The sequence below is a fragment of the Capricornis sumatraensis genome, chromosome 8 (genome assembly GCF_032405125.1).
Source record: "Capricornis sumatraensis isolate serow.1 chromosome 8, serow.2, whole genome shotgun sequence".
Taxonomy (NCBI): Eukaryota; Metazoa; Chordata; class Mammalia; order Artiodactyla; family Bovidae; genus Capricornis; species Capricornis sumatraensis.
Genome location: NC_091076.1, coordinates 55180487 through 55192674, shown reverse-complemented (window position 1 = coordinate 55192674; position 12188 = coordinate 55180487). Strand labels below are relative to the sequence as shown.

Genomic DNA, 12188 nt, shown 5'->3' with positions numbered 1-12188 from the left:
GTTAACAGTTCACATGAGGTGGCCAAAGTATTGGAGTTTCAGCTTCAAAATCAGTCCTACCAATGAACATCCAGAACCGATCTCCTTTAGGGTGGACTGATTGGATCTCCTTGCAGTCCAAGGGACTCTCAAGAGTCTTCTCCAACACCACAGTTCAAAAGCATCAATTCTTCGACACTCAGCTTTCTTCACAGGCCAACTCTCACATCCATACATGACCACTGGGAAAACCATAGCCTTGACTAGACGGACCTTTGTTGGCAAAGTAATGTCTCTGCTTTTCAGTATGCTGTCTAGGTTGGTCATAACTTTTCTTCCAAGGAGTAAGCGTCTTTTAATTTCATGGCTGTAGTCCATCTGCAGTGATTATGGAGCCCCCCCAAAATAAAGTCAGCCACTGTTTCCACTGTTTCCCCATCTATTTTCCATGAAGTGATGGGACCAGATGCCATGATCTTCGTTTTCTGAATGTTGAGCTTTAAGCCAACTTTTTCACTCTCCTCTTTCACTTTCATCAAGAGGCTTTTTAGTTCCTCTTTACTTTCTGCCATAACGGTGGTGTCATCTGCATAGCTGAGGTTATTGACATTTCTCCCCGCAATCTTGATTCCAGCTTGTGCTTTTTCCAGTCTAGCGTTTGTCATGATGCACTCGGCATAGAAGTGAAATAAGCAGGGTGACAATATACAGCCTTGATGTACTCCTTTTCCTATTTGGAACCAGTCTGTTGTTCCATATCCAGTTCTAACTGTTGCTTCCTGACCTGCATACAGGTTTCTCAAGAGGCAGGTCAGGTGGTCTGGTATCCCCATATCTTTCAGAATTTTCCAGTTTATTGTGATCCACGGAGTCAAAGGCTTTGGCATGGTCAATAAAGCAGAAATAGATGTTTTTTCTGGAACTCTTGCTTTTTTGATGATACAGTGGATGTTGGCAATTTGATCTCTGGTTCCTCTGCCTTTTCTAAAACCAGCTTGAACATCTGGAAGGTCACGGTTCATGTATTGCTGAAGCCTGGCTTGGAGAATTTTGAGCATTACTTTATTAGCGTGTGAGATGAGTGCAATTGTGCAGTAGTTTGAGCATTCTTTGGCATTGTCTTTCTTTGGGATTGGAATGAAAACTAACTTTTTCCCGTCCTGTGGCCACTGCTGAGTTTTCCAAATGTGCTGGCATATTGAGTGCAGGACTTTCACAACATCATCTTTCAGGATTTGAAACAGCTCAACTGGAATTCCATCACCTCCACTAGCTTTGTTCGTAGTGATGCTTTCTAAGGCCCACTTGACTTCAAATTCCAGGCTGTCTGGCTCTAGGTAAGCAATCACACCATTGTGATTATTTTGGTCATGAAGATCTTTTTTGTACAGTTCTTCTGTGTATTCTTGCAACCTCTTCTTAATGTCTTCTGGTTCTGTTAGGTTCATACCATTTAAACCAGCTTTCAAGCAAGCACGTATCTTAATATTGAGCTACCTGATGGCTCAGATGGTAAAGAATCTGCCTGTAGTGCAGAAGACCTGGGTTCAATCCCTGGATATGGAAGATCCCCTGGAGAAGGAAATGGCTACCCACTGTAGTATTCTTGCCTGGAGAATTCAATGGACACAGGAGCCTGGTGGGCTATAGTCCATGGGGTTGCAAAGAGTCAGACAAGACTGAGCAACTTTCACTTTCACTTTTTTCACTTTTCATATCTAAATATTAGTCACTTAAATACAAATAAAAGATGCAAACTGTATATAGAGTGAATAAAAACAAGATCTTGCTGTATAGTAGAGGGAACTATAGACAGTATCTGGTGACAAACCATATTGGAATAAAAGAATAAAAATAGATACAAATAATATATACCTGGTGCAATAATTTAAACATTATGAAAGTATTTAGAGTAAGATTAATAGTGTTTTGAGAAAGAGAGGTATCATATGACATCCCTTGTATGTGGAATCTAAAAAGAAATGTTACAAGTGAACTTTCTATAAAACAGAAGCAGACTCACAAACTTAGGGAACAAGCTTATAGTTGCTGGGGGGAAGGATGGGGGAAGGGATAGTTAGGGAGTTTAGAATGGACATGACACACTGCTATAGTTATAATGGATAACCAACAAGGACCGCCTACATAGCACATGGAACTCTGCTCAATGTTATGTGGCAGCCTGGATGGGAAGGGATACTTGTATATGAATGACTGACTTCCTTTGCTGTTCACCTGAAACTATCACTATATTATTTGTTCATCGGCTATATTCCAATACAAAATTAAAAGCTTTTAAAAAATTAATAGTGTTTTTTCTCAAGCTCCAATTCTGCCCTTGTCAATGTACCCACTGTTAAAAGTAAAATTGTCATTCTATATATTTTATTTATTTATGCAAGATTATACCAGTTACATACATATATAATTTTATGTTAAAAGCAAGATCACAATATGTGTTATTCTGGATTTTTTTCACTTCACTCTATTTCATGAATACATTTTCAAGTCAACACTCAAAGATATAACTCAGTTTTTAAAATAAGTAAATTGTATTCCATACTAGGAATGTGTATCATTTTCTCAAACATTCTCACATTGAGAGAAGTTCCAAATTTCCCAGGTTTTTTGCTAATAAAATGATGTTTTTATAAACATTCATATGCTATATTTTATTTTTAAAATGAATTCCTGGAGGTAGGATTGTTTAGTTAAAGTATGTCTGCATTATAAGTTTTAATATATACTGCCAGAAAGCTATTTAAAAATTGTTGCAAGTTAAACCTTTCAACAATGCCTGAGTAGACTTGTTATTTCCCTGTTTCATAAAATGTTAAAATTTTTCGATTGGAAGGAACAATTTTGCCTTTTAAAACTTTGTGTTTATTTTGTGTTTTGTTAATTATTCTTCTTGATTGTATTTTCATATTGGCCTTTTGGATTTCATTTTCTGTGATTGTTTCTTCATATACTTTTGTTCATTTTTATTGTTTTATTCTTTCTTAATCAACTTGAAGGACCTCTTTGTAAATTAATAAAAATTATTCTTTGCCTTTCTTATGTAACGTACATAGTTTGTATTTTCCCAAGTTTATCGTTTATTTTTAATTTTGCATATAGTATATCTGCCATAAAAATGTTTCTAAGTTTTATGGAATTAAATAATTTTAAAAATGCTCCTAGATTTTCTGCTTTCCTTAAGAAAATGTTGACAAGGAGTGGGTATTTTTTGAAACTTTTTATTTTGTATTGTGGTATAGCTGATTAACACCTGTAATAATTTCAGGTGAACAGGGAAGGGACTCAGCCATAAATATACATGTATCTATTTTCCCTCCAAACTCCCTTCCCTTCCAGGCTCCCACATAACATTGAGCAGAGTTGCATGTGCTACACAGTAGGTCCTTGTTGGTTATCCATTTTAAATAGAGCAGTGTGTACATATCCATCCCAAACTCGCTCACTATCCCTTTCCCCTAGCAACAATAAATTCTTCTCTAAGTCTGTGAGCCTGTTTCTGTTTTATAAGTAAGTTCATTTGTATCACGTGTTCTTAGATTCCACACATCAGGGATATCAAACTGTATTTTTCCTTTTCTGTCTGATTTACTCCACTCTGTATGATACGCTCTAGGTCAAGAAATGGATATTTTAAATAGAAGATTTTACATACAAATTCTCATATTTTTCTCATTTTGAAGAACCCATTCAGACTTAAAACCTTAGGCTAGATTTTCGCTGCACATAAGGAGTTTCCTCACAGTGTGTTCTCATTTATTTGGAAGTGCGTCTTCATGAATCACATTTTTAAATGACTGTACCAGTTGCGGATTTATTGCATCTTAATCTGAAATATACTCTTCTTCCCTGTGCTTTGGATACTGGAGCTGAGCCCTGTAGATGCTTCTTCTTCCCAGCTGGCACAGTGTAGTTTTGAAAATAAAGTGTGCTGGAGCAGTTCTGCAAGACCAGAGCAGGAAGAGGTTTTCCTTCTTCCAGTCTGCTGTGATAGCCACCATGTTGGTTTGTGCGCACGTGTGTGTGCAGATAATGGTGGGAGACATGCTCACCTCTGTAGCCTCACGGTTTGGTTGCAGTCTTCACTCTTCAGCAGTTATTTCTTCCATTCAGCAGCTGGCTGACCTGTAGTCTAGCTGTAGTGGCTGCCCATTGGCAAGCCGCTTTTCCACAACGGGTTGTGCACTCCTGCAGCAGCCATACCTTTCCTTAGATATCCGAATTCAGTTTGTGGAAAGGACTCCGACAAGTTTCTGTATTCCTTCCTTGTTTGTTTTCCCTCAATCCTAGAAACAGTGCTGCTTGCTGCAATTAGAACTTCAATCGCTGCTATGCCATAGAATTCTCTCTGACTGCTTTTAGTGTTAACCATTCTTTACTCTTTATATTACATTTTCCTTGTTAAATTACTGGTGTGATGTCTGCCTCTTGAGTTGACCTTATCTGAAATGTAAACATAATGTTAAGGTTTCTGGGAGAAAGCAGATAATCCTGGCTACTGTGCATCAGTAAGGATGGGTAGGTAGACTTACCTTGGAAGACAGTTACAAATATTCACCACAGTGACAAATGAAGGCAATCTGATGGATAGATAAAATTCCCAGTTATAGAACGTGTAGTAGTTTCCCAATCTATTATAGTTTGTGTTTTGCCTTACAATGTCTGTCATAACTATGGGTCACCTATTCTTTTATTTATTAATATTTTCCCTTCAACCAAACCATAGTTACTTGTTTTTAATTTTCATACAGTCTTAGATTCACAGAAAAATTAAGCAGATTGTGCAGATCAATCCATTTTAAATTTAAATAACTTATTCAAAAATTAACTTATAAAATGGTAGATAGTAAGAATATACATTTGCCATAAAGAGTCAACTGATAAAAAGTATTTAATTATTAAAATGAAATATTCACATATGAACAAAAATCATGTATTATAACATTATATGAACTGTGTTTGAGAAAGAATAGACCAGAATATCTTGGAGGCAACTCTCCTTCTATCCTTCAAATTCTGGAATATGGGCACAACTATGTTCATGTGCTTTTTGTTTGTTTATTTAAGGAGAGGGGGATGATCAATTGTTACAAAAAGCTATCTTTTATACATAGCAAGAATATCCACCTATCTATCTACACATCTACAGTTGCATTTGTGTACGTATCCACAAATATTTCTGAATACATTGCTAATATCTAACATAATGTCTTAATCTATATACCATCATTTCCTTTTTACTGGGGATTTGTTCACTTACTTGATGGACTGACATAAATCAGCCCCATCATTATCCCTCAGCTATACCTGACATTTTTATTTAATACATAACCTTGAAAGGACAAAAACAAATTGCTTTCTCCATACTCTGTAAAACTCTATGGCAATCAAATAGTGCTATTCATGATTCATCAGCTATCAGGAAATGCTTTCAGGGAAGATAATGAGGAAGAAATTTCAAGGATTTTCTACTTTTGTTGAGTTCAAACAAAGCAGGTGGGGTTGCTGTTGCTACAGTAACAGATCTGTCTGCATTAGTTCATAGCTTTGTCTTTAATAATAAGAAATTGAGTTCTGTGTGTGTGCATGAATGTTTGTGTACTTCTATTCCACTTAACATTAGATTTGTGAGCTAGCTTTATTGTAATGGGATATGCACATACAGATCAATTTAAGGGCTAAATCAGTCTATTTTTAGACCTAACGAATAGACTGTTCCCTCTTTTTACCAATAGCAATAGATTGCAATGAACATACATGTACATATCTCCTTGAACATGAAAAAGAAACTTTGGAGAGCTTAAAGTGGAATTGCTGAGTTAGGGTTAGTATTAATTTTCAATCTTATTGGATGGACCAAAATTAAATCGATTGGATAAAAGTACAATATATCTTTGTACTTATACAATACTGTATAAAAAGCAATATATGTTTCTATTTTCCCAGATTATTTCTAAAAGTTAATTTCATGAATTTTATTAATTTCATCCAGTTAAATGAATGTGTGAAATAGTGACAGACTTTATTTTTTTGTGCTCCAAAATCACTGCAGATGGTGACTGCAGCCATGAAGTTAAAAGACGCTTGCTCTTTGGAAGAAAAGTTATGACCAACCCAGACAGCATATTAAAAAGCAGAGATATTACTTTGCAAACAAAGATCCATCTAGCCAAAGCTATGCTTTTTCCAGTAGTCATGTATGGATGTGAGAGTTGGGCTTTAAAGAAAGTTGAGCGCCAAAGAGTTGATGCTTTTGAACTGTGGTGTTGGAGAAGACTCTTGAAAATCCCTTGGACTGCAAGGAGATCCAACCAGTCCAACCTAAAGGAGATCAGTCCTGGGTGTTCATTGGTAGAACTGAATTTTGAAGCTGAAACTCCAGTACTTTGACCACCTCATGTGAAGAGTTGACTCATTGGAAAAGAACCTGATGCTGGGAAAGATTGAAGACAGGAGGAGAAGGGGATGACAGAGGATGAGATGGCTGGATGGCATCACCGACTCAATGGACATGAGTTGGGTAAATTCTGGGAGTTGGCAATGGACGGGGGGCCTGGCGTGCTGCAGTCCATGGGTTACAAAGAGTTAGACACAACTGAGTGACTGAACTGAACTGAACTGAACTGAACTGAGGCTCCTCTGTCCATGGAATTCTCTAAGCAAGAATACTGGAGTGGGTAGCCATTCCTTTCTCCAGGGGATCTTCCTGACCCAAGGATCAAACTCAAGTCTCCTGCATTGCAGGCAGATTTTTTATCATCTGAGTCACCAGGGAAGACCATAGTGGTAATACTCACATGCAATGTTATCTTATCGCTATAATGAGAATGACTTTAGAATTTTACAGTTGAAAATGATATTTATTATCAGTTTATTATCTCACTCTACATGATTAAGGTACTAAGATGATTAGAAGTGGATATTGTTTTATAAGTTATCTTTTCAGTATCAAGATAATCAGATGATTTATCTATTTTGACCTACTGATATGATGTGTTAGATTTAAAATTTTTCCAATTAAGCTCCTTGCATAAAGCTGAGTCATATTATACTTTTAATTATGTTTATGGATTAAGTTTTCTATTATTTAGAATTTCTCCATCAGTGTTTTTAGATACGTGCTTAGTCGCTCAGTCATGTCCAACTCTCTGTGACTCCATGGCTTCTCTGTCCAGGAAATTCTGCAGGCAAGAATATTGGAGTGGGTTGCCATGTCTTCCTCCAGGGGCTCTTCCCAACCCAACCTAGGTCTCCCACATTGCAGATGGATTCTTTACCGTCTGAGCCACCAGGGGAGCCCCTGGCCTAAACTCTAGTTCTCTTTGTGCTATCTTACATCTTGCTGTCAATATCTGCCAGCTTTGTATAATGAATTGCAGAGTTATATCTTTTTTATTTGCACTACAATAGTTTAGGTGGCATTTGCATTTTCTGCTAATTAAAATTTTGCAAGGAATAACTTATTACAATATTTGGAACTAGAATTGGCTTTTGATTATATTTCTCAATTCCTTCTTCATTCATTATTTTATTTTCTTATCCTTCTTGGTACAATTTAGGTCATTTTTGCTTGCTTAGCAAATACCCATTTTACTGTAATTTTCAAATATAAGCACAGAATTATAGACTATTCAACCACTTAAAATATCCTCTGCATTGATGGTAACATTCTTTTCTATACTACTTTTGGGGATTATATTCTCTTTATAGCATATATCTTTATTATTTCTTGATGTTAGTTTTTTTATAAATTACTATGCTGAATGTTTGGTTTATTTTTATCTCTTATTTAATGATGACATCCATTATAGTATAAAATTTCATCACAATAAATTAGTCCATATCCCATGAATTTTACCATAAACTATTCTCTTCACTGTTGCTATGCATATTGTCTTATAAAATCAGCTTTATTTTCTTCTCTTGCCCAATTGTTATTTCAGAAAGTCTTTTCTATTTTTAAATGATTTTTTGGTTGGCAATTTCGTTTTTATTTCAGGCTTATTGCATTATTTATATGGTCTTTTTATGTCTTTTTTTTTGCTGTGAAATATTTTAAAGTTTCTTTACCTTGTTCTGTTAATAGTATGTGCTGATTTTAATGTGTTCTAGGGCAATTTGAAGCATATGTTATTCCTATTTGCAGGGTACAGAGATATACATCCTTCTAATAACTTTTGTCTCTAATCCCAATGTTGACCTCTTGCAATCCACGCTCCATGCTGCTGTTGGGGAGGACTAAGGAGGAAGGTTCACAAAAGGAACTGGGTTGGGCTATAATTAGGCACAGAGATAAGCATCAAATGTCTGTGGATAACTGAGACATTGTGTGAGAATTGCCTCAATATATCTCATTTTGTTTCCTTTTACATGCCTTAGCATTCTGCATTTTTTGATTATGTCCTGAATTCTCTAGATCATAGACTATTTTACATATTAAAAAACAGTGTGCACTAAACAGTCAGAATCACAGTCCTTGCTCTTCTCATTTTTTGTTGCTGTTGTTTGGTTTTTATTTCATAATCATAAAGTTAACTTTGCAATCCAGTTAAACTTGGAGGGGCATAAGGAAAACAAGGAACCCAAAGAACTGCAGTGAGAGCACAAAGATTATAGGCTATTTTGAGCAGATGGGGGTGAAAGGGTGCTCTCTTCAGCTACAGAAGGAGTGGTCTAGTGGTAAAGTTAAACACAGGTCAAATTTATGAGATTTGTCCACAGTCAGCAATGGTGATCTTGCTGATCTTGCCATTCCAGGATCCAAAGCACTCCATGTCTTCTACAATATTCATGCCCTCTTTCACCTTGCCAAGGACCACATGCTTGCCATCCAAGCAATCAGTCTTGACAGTGCAGATGAAAAACTGGGAGTCATTTGTGTTGGGGCCAACGTTTGCCATGGACAAGATGCCAGGACCCATATGCTTCAGGATGAAACGCTCATCACCAAGATTCTCCCCATAGATGGACTTGCCACCAGTGCCTTTATGGCATATGAAGTCACCACCCTGGCACATAAATCCCAGAATTATTCTGTGAAAGCAGGACTGGCATGTAATAAATCATCAACAAATACTTTTTGAATAAACAAGTTTGGAGGGTACTTAGTTTTTATAAATAAAATTTAAAGTTCAAATGAAAGGTTCTACATTGTAAGGCTCATAAGTGGGAAGACTTGAATTTGAACCAAGATCTTCTGATACTGAATGAGATTTTTTCCACTGAAGTGCTTCTCAAAATTTTGCAGCCAAACAAGGACAGGCATAGTTAAGGTAAAATTCTGCAAAATTTAATGGATTTGGGGTTTTTCCAGTTTTTCATTTGGCATCTATCTCACACACATTAAGTTTCTGTAAAATAATTTTATATATATATATATATATATATATATATATATATATATATGTATATACCTAGATGAAATCTAAACAGTAATTATCTCATTATTTTAAAACACAGCAAAAGATTGATAAAGAATTACTGAATGGGATGAGAAATACATGCAGTTTTCGTGTGTGCATGCTAAGTTGCTTCAGTTGTGTCAGACTCTTTGTGACCTTATGGACTGTAGCCCACTTGGGCTCCTCTGTCCATGGGATTCTCTAGGCAAGAATACTGGAGTGGGTTGCTATGCCCTCCTCCGGAGGATCTTCCTGACCCAAGAATCGAACCTCTGTCTCTTATGTCTCCTGCATTGGCACATGGGTTCTTTACCACTAGTGCCACCTGGGAAGCCCTATTCACACTTATATAAGAAACAACCAAAAATATTATAAATATTGGTTCTAGGATGAACTTTTATTCTGTTCTTACGTAGGAACTGGTTGAACCAAAAGTAGGAAACAGCAAAGAGCAATGTCTCTCTTGGTTCTATTTGGATAGCATTAAAAAAATTATTTTCATTTACATTTTCCATTGATTCATTTCTGCATTCTGTGCTATGTATACCCTATACTTGTTTTTCACGACTTTTTTTTTTTAAAGAGTTCTGACTCCAAAATCACTGCAGATGGTGACTGCAGCCATGAAATTAAAAGACGCTTACTCCTTGGAACTAAAAGTTATGACCAACCTAGATAGCATATTCAAAAGCAGAGACATTACTTTGCCGACTAAGGTCCGTCTAGTCAAGGCTATGGTTTTTCCTGTGGTCATGTATGGATGTAAGAGTTGGAATGTGAAGAAGGCTGAACGCTAAAGAATTGATGGTTTTGAACTGTGGTGTTGGAGAAGACTCTTGAGAGTCCCTTGGACTGCAAGGAGATCCAACCAGTCCATTCTGAAGGAGATCAACCTTGGGCTTTCTTTGGAAGGAATGATGCTGAAGCTGAAACTCCAGTACTTTGGCCACCTCCTGCGAAGAGCTGACTCATTAGAAAGACCCTGATGCTGGGAAGGATTGGGCGCAGGAGGAGAAGGGGATGACAGAGGATGAGATAGCCATCTCATCACTGACTCGATGGACGTGAGTCTGGGTGAACTCCGGGAGTTGATGATGAACAGGGAGGCCTGGCGCGCTGCGATTCATGGGGTCGCAAAGAGTCGGACACGACTGAGCGACTGAACTGAACTGAACTGACTACTAAAACTAGAGAATTTTCAGTATTTTTTTCTCAGTATGTAATTGCTGAATGTTCAGACTTTAGAGATACATCATTGATTATATCCCTGGATATAACTATCTCTAGTCTTATTTACAAAGAAGTTGAGGAGGTTTTCTCTTCTCTCACATACATAGCTCGTGTGCGCGCGTACACACACACACACACACACACACACACACACATGCTTCTAGAAGCTCTGTGTGCAGAAGCAGAATGCTTACTCACTGCCGCATATTTCTGGAGGTCCAACCACAATGTCTGATGCCAAGCCAGCACTCAACATCTGTCCAAGGTCTATTTTGTGCTCTCTCTGTTTCTCCATCTGAACCTCTGATCTGGGCTAGAGCAGTATTTGGCAATGAAAGTCAAGAGTTTTTGGATTCTACAGGGTACAATCACCCCAATGCCAAAACCAGACAATGTGTCACACCAAAAAGGAAAATTACAGGCCAATATCATTGATGAACAGAAAAGTAAAAATCCTCAACAAAATACTAACTCACAGAATCCAACAACACATTAAAAGGATCATACACTGTGATTAAGTGGGGTTTATTCCAGAGATGCAGGATTCTTCAATGCAAATCAATGTGATATACCATATTATTAATAACAAATTGAAAGATAAAAAGGATATGATAAGCTCTATAGATGCAGAAAAGGCTTTCAACAAAATTCAACACTGTCAACTACAAACTAGCATTTACTAAGGACATCGCCAGCAACTGAAAAACAAAGGCATTTGCCATCTGCCTCTATGGAGACTGAACCCCATGCTGCTATAGCTGTTGAACTTCAGCAACCCCTGAGGGAGTTCAGGGTGGAGTGAGGCACTCTGCTCCAGGGAATCTGGTGGGACAGGTCTTTAGATCGTTGGATGCTTTTAGGAACAGATTTTATGATCTCAATCCTTGCACCTCCTCATATCTAGAGAAGCATGAAATCCCTTCCTGGTGACATGAGTGTTTCATGGCATTGAACTCCCCCTTCACCAAAACCTTATATATATTGACTTTCCCCCACTGCCGCTTTGGAGCAGACTCTCAGAGCTATCGGAGATGCTGCCTCCCAGGCTGCAGTCCTCATTTTGCCCCAAATAAAACTTAACTCACAACTTTAAAGTTGTACATCTTGTTTTTTAGTTGACAGCACCCATTTTTGATAAACACTCTTCAGAAAGTGGTCATTGAAGGAATCTACCTCAACATAATAAAGGCCATATATGACAAACCCACAGCAAACATTATTCTCAATGGTGAAAAACTGAAAGCATTTTCTCTAGATCAGGAATAAGACAAGAGTGCCCACTTTCACCACTATTATTCAGTATAGTTTTGGAAATCCTCACCACAGCAATCAGAGAAGAAAAGCTTTATCTGCTCTGTCACTTTAAATAAAAATCTTTGCTGCACAAAGCTCTGAGTGATTGAGACTGTGTCTTCGGTCCCAGAGTTAAGCCTTCTCCTTTGGAGACCATGGACTTGTCACCGAACACTGTTCACTATTCACCATAAGCTATCAATGTTTTCCCAATGAGTAAAATACTCAGTACGCACATTAGGATGATATCACAAACTTAGTATGACT

The 12188-nt window shown here is 37.3% G+C and overlaps 1 protein-coding gene across 1 annotated transcript; it reads right to left on the bottom strand.

The window, feature by feature from the left end:
- Positions 1-8699: 8699 nt before the first annotated feature.
- Positions 8700-9014, bottom strand: LOC138083555 (peptidyl-prolyl cis-trans isomerase A-like). Its single transcript, XM_068977400.1, has one exon. It carries the CDS (start codon positions 9012-9014, stop codon positions 8700-8702), a length of 315 nt encoding a protein of 104 aa, XP_068833501.1.
- Between the last annotated feature and the right edge of the window lie 3174 nt (positions 9015-12188).